The sequence below is a fragment of the Monodelphis domestica genome, chromosome 7 (assembly GCF_027887165.1).
Source record: "Monodelphis domestica isolate mMonDom1 chromosome 7, mMonDom1.pri, whole genome shotgun sequence".
Lineage (NCBI taxonomy): Eukaryota > Metazoa > Chordata > Mammalia > Didelphimorphia > Didelphidae > Monodelphis > Monodelphis domestica.
In genome coordinates, this window is record NC_077233.1 from 252276864 (window position 1) to 252289109 (window position 12246).

The window sequence follows — 12246 nt, forward strand, 5'->3', positions numbered from 1 at the left end:
GTTTTGGAAGAACATACATGTAATAATTTCAGGAATAAATACAGAAGAATTCAATTTTGAGACCTATGGAATGGTTCTAATGCCCAGTAAGCAAGACTATATACCCAACTTTGACATAGTGCCTGGAAGCACCACGAAACTAATGTGTGTCTTCTTTCTCCCCTCCCTTTATTAGGGCAGAGCTTGGGGTATGGCTTTGTGAACTACATTGACCCTAAGGATGCAGAAAAAGCTATCAACACGCTGAATGGATTGAGACTTCAAACCAAAACAATAAAAGTATGTTTGTATTTTTTATGTTCATGTCTATAGATGCTGAAGCTTCATAGGTGTTTTGCTTTTTTTTAATATGGAGAAAAAATGGGTGGTGGGTAGTGGGTACATATTTAAAATTGATTATAGTTGATCTAACCTCCCCCACTATTTCTGACTGGTATTTTCAAATTATTTTAAATTATTTTGAAATGGGGAAGAGAAACTCATTCACAAGTGCTAAAATTCACTTTTATTAATGAATGGTAATATAGAGATTTCCTTAACGTATATACCATAGGAAATTTAAAGTATAGATCTTCTTCCCTTATGGAGATTTATTTACCTAATAAACAAATGAATTTAAAAAAAAACTTTTTCCCCATAGAAAGGCCTTTCAATTTGATATAAATTATTAGAGAAACACTAGCATTAAATTATATTTTATGGGGTGTTCTCCTTTAATTCTTTTTCCTCTGTCAATGGTATATACTTTTAATTTTGAACTGCTTAGGTTAGCAACAGAGTTCCACAGTTGGATTATCCACATTAACCCTTTGTTAAAAGGCATATGGTTTCTAGATGTGTGTGTGGCTTCTCTTCTTTCTATCCTTGGTTCTACCATTGCTTTCTGGAAACTCTTGTTATCATGGTTTTGTACTCCTCTGTGAAGGGATGGATGGAATGAGGTAGGTCCTTTACTCTTTCTCTTATCCAAGAAAATCCATAATCTCGTTCATTTATGCTTCTCCAGATGGCCTGAGTACTTCTCTAGATGACCTGACTGCAAATAGTGTGGGGGGAGGGCAAGTGAAGAGTATTGGGAATTAAAAAAAAAAAAACCCTAGCCACAATTAGCAAGAGAGAAGCTATAGCTGTGGGGTACTTTTCACTGACTGTTTGTGGCTGTAGATTTTGTCCCTCTATTGGACTCAGTTTCTAGAACAGGTGGAGAAAAAGAATCCAGGGCTGAAGGAGCAGGATAAAGGACAATAATGACTAGTGACTTTTACATTCTGACATCTGTTACTTCCTTTTTGATTTTCTGAGACAAAGGGGGAAGTAACAACAGGCTGCTCTTGCTCTCCCTACCCCCATTCAATTCTTGCAAAAATATCCGATAACAGCTGGTATCCCCAATTTGGCCCAGATTTCTTTGGGAGAAAAAGCACAACTACTTTCCAATCCTATATATTTTATTTGTCAACCCCCCCCCCCAAAATTTTTGGTTTCAAATAGAGATATTGTGTTTTTTTTTTCTTTCAAAACACAATCTATTGAGCCAGATTTTTTCTTTCAGTGCCCAGTCTACTCCTTAATTTTAAGTACTTTTTGGAAACTGTATTGTCTTTCAGATCCCTAGGGTATCCTTCCATAACTTTTTCTATCCTGTCCTCCAATCCATCTGGCTATTCTTCCTAAAACATCACTTTCATTATGCTATTTGTTTTCTTAAGAATATATAATATTTCCATAGTCCTTACTAGACTGTCCACACTCCTAGCTTCAAATCCTCTCCCACTGCCATTTTTTTCCTTCTTTCTTCCCCAAATATCCATATATCATGTATCCAACCTTACTTTCTAATATTCTCAAATGCTACATTTTGCTGCAAAACAGTCTCTTCCCCATTTCCTGGCCATACCACATTAATTCCTGCTTATGCAGTCATGCTGTGCCTGCTGTCTAGAATGCCCTCCCCATTCATCTTCATTGATCTGACTTTTTTCCATACTTGAGGGGCCAGCTCAGGGCTTATTTCTTGCCCTAAGCATTCCCCCATTATTTCACCTTGTTATGTGGTGTCTTTAAATTCTGATAGTACTTTTATAGTTTGTAGCATGCAATTCAGTGAATGTTCACATAATATCTGGTTCTGTAACTGTTATTTAATATATATTTAAAATATGTTGCTCTAAGTTTTTGATTAAGAATTCTTTTTCCCATTTAATCTCAACCACAAGGTTGATGTCATCCCCTTATCCCTTTAAAAAAAATCTTAGAAATTAGTACATTTGAAATTTTAGTATTATTTGAATTTGATCACATAAATAAATTCAGTGGTTAACTAGGATTTGCCCTTTTCATTATACAAATAATGAAATGAAATTCTGGAGAGGTTGTGGCTGCCCAATAGTTATATACATAATATCTATTCAGCAAGCACTAAGTATATATTGCAATCAAAGCTCAGTCAGTTATATGTATGAGATGGAAAGTTAAAGGAATTAGAGATCTAAGATGATTTATTTCCTCCATTCATTTCCAAAATAAAGATTCCTAGAGATCACTGTTTCTTGATTCTTCTGGAAATCTGAAAAAGTTTTGAGCTTGCCAATTTCCATTTTCCCAAACTGTATTAATCTTATTCCTGGTGTAGAAGGGAAGGAATTTTTTTTCCCCCTAAGAACATATTATAGGGCAGCTTGGTAGTTAGAGTGCCAGGCTTAGAGTTAGGAGGACTCAGATTCAAATCTGGCCTCAGAGAATTTTTAGTTGTTTGGCCCTGGGAAAGTCATTAACTCCTATTTGTCTGGCCCTTGCCTTTCTGTCTTAGAATTGTATAGAGACAGAAAGGAATGATTTTTGAGAGAGAGGGAGGGAGGGAGAAAGCATATTATGCTGGTGAAAGCGACACTTCAGACAGCTAGCATTCTTTTAAACTATTTCCTATTTGGGGAATCGTTTCATTAGACCATATGAGGTATTTTAGATGGAAGCCTCTGGTAATTTGGGAGTCTGCATTTTGTGCATCAATCTTGTCCCTTAAACCTGCCTTTCCTTTAAACTTCTTGGGGAGGTACCACCAACTTCTCAGTCAGTTAGCATCATCACCATATTTAATTCTTCCCTCTCAATATCTGTTCAGATGCTATGTATCTCCTAGACCTGCTTCTTCTCAACCTGCTCAAGCCTACTCTAGTTCAGGATCTCATCACCTCTTATTAGAATAGTGTAATAATCTACTAATTGGTCTCGCTGCTTCCACAATCTACCATTTCTAATCTGCCTTTTCTATCGTTGTCAGAATGCTTTTTTCCTGAGACAAGGACCTAACCACCCCATCTCCAGCTCATAAACCTTACTTGTTACACTATTACCTATAAAATATAGAATCCTTATCATCTTAAGTCTTAACATAACCTGGTCCCACTACCTTTCCAAGTGATTTTAATACTATTCCCATTATACCCCCCCCCCCCAATCCCCTTTTACATTTAAACTGAACTTTTATTAGACGTTTCCCACCTCTGGGCATTGTACAAGCTGTTGTCAAAAGGTCTACACTCTAATGAAAGACAACAGGCATAGGGGAGTAGTAGCCAGGGAAGGGAAATTTAAGCTGATGCATAGTGAGTGGCATGTAACTAGCAATCCTCATGCCCCTTTCAGAAATGAAGATGGCAAAAAGCAGTTTTACAAGGAAATCATTAGGAAGAAGTTGTGAGGTGTGAAGTAGGGCTGTGGCTTTCTTGAAATAGTAGCCAAGGAGAGGTAGCCCCCAATCAGAACAGGAGGGGAGGAGTTTTTCCAGGTTGCAGAAATAAATTCAGGATTGCTTAGGAGGAGATGTTTCTATATAGTAAGAGTTAGGGTTCCAGAGAACTTTTTTCCTTGGCTTTCTTTCTGCATGATGATACATTAATGAATGAAACTTGTCAACCTTGAAGGAATTAGCTATTCTGGCAACTGGCTCTTTAAGTTGTAATTGTTTAGAAATAACCAAGTTCACCTATGGAAAATGCTTTCCTGTCCCTTGGAAATTAGGTTTATTTGTCAGGGAAGTCATGATTAATTCATAACACTCAGAATATATCCTTGATCATAATCATCTTGTGCTAGAATGAATATAATAATGTCTTCTTAATTTGGAAGGTTTTAAAAAATAACTAAGACAGCTTAATCTTTTAGTCACTTTGTTTTGGATGATGCTATTTCTTTGTATTCATCTTCTCTTACGTGACCTTGCTTTTATCTTTTAAACATTCATGTTAAAATCTAAGTTGGCTTATATGAGTTTTTTGTGTATTCACATTTTTTTCTGTAGTCAGTTCTTTTCTTCTTAAAGACATTCCATGTCTGTGATGATAGAATTTCATTCTTGAGACTCCTTAAGTAGCTATTCCTTATGGCATCTTTATAGGATCATCTTTATCCCTCTTGAATTCTGCTCTTCCAAAACCTTGGCTGCTGTGAAACCACACCAAGTATTCCCCATGGCTATCACAGCTTCCAAAAAGAATGTTCACTTCCTAGAAAAATCCTTATGGTTTCTCGTCTAGCTGATGTTCTTCTTTGGTCAGAACTAGGTCCTGAGAAACAACCTTTTGACATCTTCATTTTGACAAACAATTTTTGTTCCCCTTTTGACTTCTTCCTCCCTTTTAATGAATGAAATAATAAATTAATCAAGTCTGGTGATGTCTGGTTACTTGAAGCCCTCTGTCAGTCACTACTCCATTATGTCTCTTCCCCAGGATTGTGATATTTCTTGAACCAATCATTTCACTCAATTTCCTCTCAGTTGTTCTTTCCTTATCTGTCTCTGCGTTTCTCTGTTTCCCTCTTTGTCTCTTGATTCTCCTTCTGTGTCATTTACTTCCCAGCCCTCTCCTCAAACCACCCGTCCCCCACTACTACGCTATCTGTAGCATATCTCATTGTTTCCCAGTGAGGTGTAGGATATTACTCCTTTTTGACTGAAGTGGGAATCACATAGATTAAATTACTTGTCCAAAGTCACAGAGTTAGGTTTTAGTCCTAGAACTCTGACAGCTAAATCAGGGGATAGCAACAGGGTAGATTTGTGGCATAAGATCTTTTATGTATTCTATATTTGCTCTTTTAAGTAAAATAAATAGATATCTTTTCTCCTCTTTTGACTTAACCTTATGAAAGAGAATTTCTAATCTTGGAGGAGAATAGAAACTTTAGATGCATTTCCAAAAGCTTATCCTGTTCTCCTTTATTTCTTATACCTCACTTCCTCAGTCTAAGCTATCTTGCTTTGTATTGTGATAATTAGATACTCTAATAAACTAATTATATTGGAGCTGAATGAGTATGGAGCTGAATAGTTGGAGTCAAAGGGTCTGACTTCAGATCATAACTTGTACCTTTCTGCTGGTATGACCCTGGGAAAAGCCCAACCTCTTTTCTAAGATGAGAGGAGTTGTCCTACTACAAGATCTAAGGCCCTTTCAAGCTCTGCCCTTTTAATATCGTCAACCTATTTCATTGTGCTAATTTACTAATTGGAAAATTAATACCCTTAATTGTAGCTTCCTCAATTCATTCTAAAAGACCTTCTGAAGACAATAAATAATTATTGGGTCTTTATTTTTTATAAATTAAATTTCCAGTGTAGAAAACAGTACAAATGAATATAGTATGAAATATCTCTAGAGTCATTTGGAAGGGGGGAAAACCCCACAATGTAATGCAGTTTTCCCAAGTTATATTTTTAAGAGTATTACAAGAAAAGCTCTTCTCCCTAAAAGCTTTTTTGACTCTTGACCCTAGGTCTTATAACTCTAAACTCTTTACACTGCTTCATTGGATCTTGGTAGGATCAAATGGAGAAGAACACACACACACAATAGTGTGTACTGATGCCATTTATTTGAATTTTCTTCGCTCCCCCCCTCCTTTGTTTTTTTTCTTCTTTTGGCAAGATTGTATCTCTCCTTATCTTGCCCATGTTGGAAGTGGCACAGCATCTTGTGTTACTGGTTACACTACTGATCAGCACAGAAGCATTGACTTTCATTCATTTCTGACCTGATCCAATTTGCCCCTATTTCAGCAGCCTGGTGAATCTACTCTAGGGGGGCCTGCTCCCACCCTCGCCTTCCCCCCAACTCAAGTAGTCTTTGATCTTCAACCTCCTCCGGTCATAGGGATTATAGATATTTGCCACTGTGCCTGGCTTAGGTATTTGAATATTTAGTCATTCTTAATCTGGTAATATGCTGTTTATATGTTGAATAAACTGAGAATCAGAAAACACACCAAAAAGAAGTAAGTAGATACACAGTTGAACTCTGAAGCAACTTTGAACAGAGAGCCTGAGAAGATACCATGAAAATTGTTGAAAAAGTCATTTCTTCAAGTTTGAAGATGCAAAACCACCTGCATTAGAATTTGGAAATAAAAGATGAGACTTTTTTCTCCCAAGTCAGAGTTTTTGAAAGCTAATTTTAAATTGAAGCATTAATTGTTCTGTATTTAAGAACAGTAATGCTTCCCCAAAAAAGAGGCACTGCAACATTAAATACACAGATGAGTATCGAAGGAAATTCAGAAGGAAACAGACAAGCAGGACAGTATTGAAAGTAACATGTAGATTTTGGGGACATTATATACTTGAACAAAAAGTGTTAAATAGAGATTCATAATTTAATCTAAATCCTTTTTAGTTCTCCCCTGTATGGTTGGAGATACTTTTTGATTTGGTGTTTAAATTTAGAATATTAAAAAAAGAACCAATTTATGACTATTTTACATATGGGAAAACTGCGTGTAAAAGACCAAATGGGGAGAATAAATTACCAAATTTGGAGAAAATGATTGAGATTTTGAATTATTTAGTTACTACTATTGAATTCCTTGTAAACTTGGTTTATATACCTTTTGATTATGCTGTTGCCTGGGGACTGAGCTTGCTGCAAATCCAGTTATGATGCCTTAGCTTTTTGTGTCTTATATGATATCATTATATCTTTGTTGGAGTTTACAGTCAAGTAGGAAGTTGAACTGAAAGGTTTTCTTTTCTCCCTCTTGATGCTCCAGAAGTGCTAAATGAGGAATGCAATGATCAGAAGGGGGTATAAGGACAGGAATGAGGTAGAAAAAGCAAAACATCTTGTGTTCCCTGTGAAGTTGACATTTGACCACAATTTTAGTTTATAATTCTGGTGTGGAGTGGTTAACTGACTTGAATGTGTGGAGCACTACAACTATGTGGTAGGCAGCAACTAATAAAGAACGTGCCTTGGGGAGAAAGATTTGAGGTGAATTGTTAGGCCCTCTGGCTTCAGGGTGGAGGGAAGGAGCTTCTTTGCTGCTTATAATCTCTTCAGGTTTAATTTAAGGCCTTGGCCCTCCATCCCCCACTGCAACTAGGGATTACTGACTTTGTAGATAATGGAAGGTAAAGAGGAACTTTGCTTCATGTGTATTTTTTTTTGTCCTTCAGTAAAAGCAACAACTTTGAGTATGATGGCTCTTAGCATTCCGTCTCTGCCAGATCAGATCAAACCTGAACTAGGAAATGGTGCTTTTTTGTTTATGCCCATCTTTGGGGGAAGGACCAGAAAAATGGGCTAGCCTTGAACATTTTCTAATTATCCCTGTAGTAAGGAGAAATCAGAGGCATCAGTCGTCTCTGAAATGCTTTCTAGGCATGAGACTTAGAGACAATAGTCTTATGGATAGCCCTGGCTAGATGTGGGCCTCCTTGGACAAGTAATAGCTGAATAACCCTGAACAGATATGTCAGGCATCTCCCCAGTATTTAACTTTTCTATGAGGGGTTGCCACCTAAAGTTTCCTCTTCTGATTGAATCCCAAGTCCTTCAGTTTATTATCTGTGGGCAGTGCCCTGTGCTAAGTGTTGGAGATACCAAGGTAAGAAATGATTCTCATAACACATAGGGTGGTGGGAACTTGAGGTTTTATAGTCCCACCCCTCCCACTTTACAGATAGATAGACTGAGCACTGTGCCCTCCTTAAGGTCAAACAGCCAGGACTTAGTAGGCCTCTGATTTGAACTTCTGATCTTTGAGTACAGACTCAGTGCTCATTATATCATACCACAATGCTCCTCTTTGCCCTCAATGAATGAATGAAAAAACATTTATGAAGTGTTTATGTCAAACACTTTGCCAAGCCAGCCTGGGGGCTTGGAATGCAAATAGAAAATGAGCTGGTCTTTTCAAAAGATTCACATTCTAATGAGAGGAGACAGGAGACACACACACACACATACTATCTCCTGCAGTGCCTGCTTCTAGTCTACAACAGTCTTCTGCTAAGTTTCCCTTTTGCTTGAAACATAGACCTTTTTGTGGATGATGTTAATATTTAACCAGTTTTGAATGGCTCCTCAAAGTCTCCCCTTATGATGGTATGTTGGGAAGAGCCATACTAAGTTGGAAGTCAGGAGTTTGGGTTCAAAATCACTTTTCCCTGAATCTTATTTTCTTATTTGGCGCCAATAATTCTAAATTCTAGGATACAAAGAAATCTCTTACCTACAAATGTGTGTGTGTGTGTGTGTGTGTGTGAGAGAGAGAGAGAGAGAGAGAGAGAGAGAGAGAGAGAGATGTATGAGGGAGCTCTACTGTGAATTAAGAGCAGCAAAATATACCAAATGAAGTCTGAGCCATGAAGATCTTGGGTGCAAGTATTGACTGATTTATTCTGGGCAACTTTTTCAACCTCTCAATACTTTAGACCTGTAAGACCAAAAAGTGGCAGAGAAGGTACAAATCAAGGACACTGGAGGCATTTGAGACCCAAATATTGGAAGTTACTGATATAAAATCACACATAAATTTTACATTCCCATTTATCTTGAATTGCAGGGGAATAAAAATGTATATTAACTGAATGTTGTAATTACCTTTTACTTTTAGACTCTGGCAGAGGGGATAGCTTGTGAAGCTTTATGTTTTTATCCATAGCCTAGAAAAGAGTAGGTGCTTAATGTTTGGATCAAGTTGAAATCCAGCAATTATTCAAATTAAATTCCTAATACTCAGACGATTTTGAACATATTTGGTGGTTGGGATCCAGTGAGATGTATTTGCAAAGCACTTAGCACAGTTCTTGGCACATTAGAAGAGGCTTGTTCACTTCCCTTTCCCTCCTTCCCCTCATTGTAAATATTAGGTATATGAGACTCATTCTTGACATGGTTGGTTGTTTTTTAAACAAAATTCCTGATGACTGAAATTTTAATTTGTGCTTTTCCCAAATGTACGCACCCACCCTTCAAAAAAACAAAACACTTCTGGCATATTTCAGCCATCTAGATAAATATGAATTTGTGTACTGTGAGAGCCCTTTCATTACTCTGCCCCAAATACATTTTCAATGGCCTTTTCTCTGCCTGTAGTACGCTTTAAAAGCCAGCAATACACAGGCTTAATTCAGACTTAGTGTTCCTTAATGTAATTTTTGTTTCATATAGGTGAAGCAATGATGGCTGTGATTTCAGCCAAATTGCCTTGAATGTACCTGTCCTGCTCTCATATTTGTGAGATTTTATTAATAGTAAGGAATCTACTAGCTTGCAGGTATTTCAGAACTGTGATCTTTTCCATTAACCAGTGACTCCAGAGAACAGTGAGATATGTATTTATTGTGTAAAACCTCCTTCACGCGGTGAAGGAGATGAACTGTGAAGGTGAGGTTGGGGGTGGGAGGGGGGGCTGGCCGGGGGAACCTTCCCCACCCCATCCCCCCTCACCTTTGTACTTTGTTCTTCTGGCATTAAAGAACATTGATCTAGCAAGTGGCAAAAGGGGATCCTATTTGGAGGTTTAATTAAAGCAAGTACGCTTTATTGATGCTATCAATCAGCAGAGATTGAGGGAAAGGGCATGGTGCCAGACCATTTAGTGCTCTTGACAGGGTAATTAAATACCTCAGGACTGGATTCTCAAGATAAAGTAAGGTGCTTCAGCAAAACTAAAATCCTAGCAGAGTTTGTAGAACAAAGGTAAAGGTGGTTTTCTCTTTTCCCATACTTTCTTCCTCCACCCCTTAAATTTCGGTAGTGGTTATATAAATGGTAATTATATGATCTCTTAGCTGTGCTATAGTTAAAGTTCTGTCAATGTTTCCATTATAAACCCCTTTCTTACGGGTAAAATTTTTCCACCTGTCAAAAAGGGTCTTTAGGAGTACAGTAATTATTTTTGTTAGCTATGTTTGGAGGGGGAGGATTTAAGATCAAGTGTCTTGTCATATTTGGAAGGGGAAGATTGTTTTTGAAAGCACTTTTAAAGGCGTTTTTGCAAATCATTTAGTTGAAACACACACTTTATCAGGTTATCTTCTGGCTGGTTCACTTAAGAGGAGAAAAAAATTGATAGGTTTAAAGCTTAGAAAACAACTCCTAACTTAGGATTTTCTTTCTTTGCAATAAGTATGAAGTATAAATTTTTTTAATCAGCAAGTCCTTACTTAAATAAGTGTTTTCCTTTAAATGTGTATTAATTGTTTTTCAAATTAAATTCTTACTCCTTTAATAATCTCTCCCCCCACCTTAATTTATAGAAGTTACAGAAGGGAAGGATAGCACAGACTACTGAAAGGAGTACAGGAGACAATCATTATAATCTTGAGCCACTGGAGGAAATGGATTGATGATTGTGAATAGTTTTTTTAAAATTCTCCGTTCTTTTCCTTGACTCGACATAATTAATTTATCTACTCCCAAAACTCTCAATGAAGATAATAGATTGAAGCCTATAAAGACATTTCTTTCTTTACTTTTAAGGAAGGAGAGTTTTTAGTGATCTTGACCTGTTGACTTGGCACTTTTGATGCTTTTTGAAAACTATATCAGACTCCAAAAGAGGCTACCAAAGCATTATAGCGTGCTGATGTATTTGGGTTTGCCTCTAATATACAGCAAAGGGATTAGAGCTGGAGCAGTCTCAGAATTTTAGAGTTCATCTAATTCCCTTTCTTTACAAAGAGGAAATCTATGCCCAGTAAGATATTCTCACTTTCTCTTCCTTCATATCCCCAGGGTCATTGGAGAGCTGGTAGTAGAACTGAAGAGGAAACTACTGATTCCTGTTTGTGTTGTCTCCCCTGTTCGTTATGTCTGGACTGGGGATGATGTTGGATTAGACTCTCTTGTCTGCCACACTTGCCAAAGTTAAGAATGTATCAATAACAGCTAGCATCTATCTAGTGCTCTGAGGTTTGCAAAGGACTTCATTTTATCCTGACAGCAGCGTTGGTAGACAGCAGGTCTTTTCTTTCTTTCCTTCTTTCTCTCTTTCTTTCTCTCTTTCTCTCTCTCTTTCTCTTCCTCTCTTTCTCTATTTCTCTCTCTCTCTTCCTCCCTCCCTCTCCCTCTCCCTCTCCCTCTCCCTCTCTCTCTCTCTCTCTCTCTCTCTCTCTCTCTCTCTCTCTCTCTCTCTCTCTCTCTCTCTCTCTCTCTCTCAGAGAAAGGTTGAATGACTTGCTGACGGTGACACATTTAGTGTATCAGAGGCTTGTTTTGAACTCAGGTCTTCCTGTCCCTAGAGATTCCCTACCTAGCTACCTCTAAGACTAGTAATACCAATTATAGGATTTAGACCAGGAAAGGATCCTAGAGGATCTAGTTCCATTCCCCCCATTTTATAGTTGAAGAAACTCAGGCTCAGAGAGACTGTGATAGGTCCAAGGCCACAAAGGTGGAACAAGGGATAGAGACAGAATTTGAATGCACATCCTTGAACTCCCAAACCCCATACCTCTGCTACCATACCACCACCTCGGTTCTATTTCTAAACCCTGGGATTCTTCCACATGTCATGTAGATTCGGTCCATCTTGAATAACTGTGGATGGTTTAGTAGAAGAAGAAAAAAACAACCCAAGTTTATATTTCAATCGTATCTCAGACATCCTTCCTCCAAACAGTTCCACTCATATTTTATAGTAATTGAAGTAAAAATGATGAAGTTCCATGAGCTGTACTTATATAAAAATACTTAGCTGAAGTTAGAGTTTTCATAATTAATAGAGAATAGCATTAATTTAGGTTGATACTCTTGCTTAAGATGTCTTTCTAAAATTACTATTCCTTCCAATTAAGTAGTTCTTAACCTTTTTTGTCAAAAATCTTTTGGGAGTCCATAAAACCTAAATAGTTTTCCCCAAAATGTTTGTGTGTAGATAAAATAAACAATATGGTATTGCAAAGGAAGTGAATCATCTTGCAATAACAATTATATTTATATACATTTTGAAATGAATTTATTA

The 12246-nt window shown here is 37.3% G+C and overlaps 1 protein-coding gene across 24 annotated transcripts in view; it reads left to right on the forward strand.

The window, feature by feature from the left end:
- Window positions 1-12246, forward strand: part of ELAVL2 (ELAV like RNA binding protein 2) — a 203631-nt gene that overhangs the window by 122205 nt on the left and 69180 nt on the right. For all 24 annotated transcript variants that reach the window (XR_008913742.1, XR_008913743.1, XR_008913744.1 and 21 more), the window contains one exon: window positions 176-279. Coding sequence is in view for 19 of the 24 variants with exons in the window: in XM_056806658.1 (XP_056662636.1) it covers window positions 176-279 (104 nt within the window). In the remaining 5 variants the exon portion in view is untranslated. The remainder of the gene's footprint in view (window positions 1-175; window positions 280-12246) is intronic.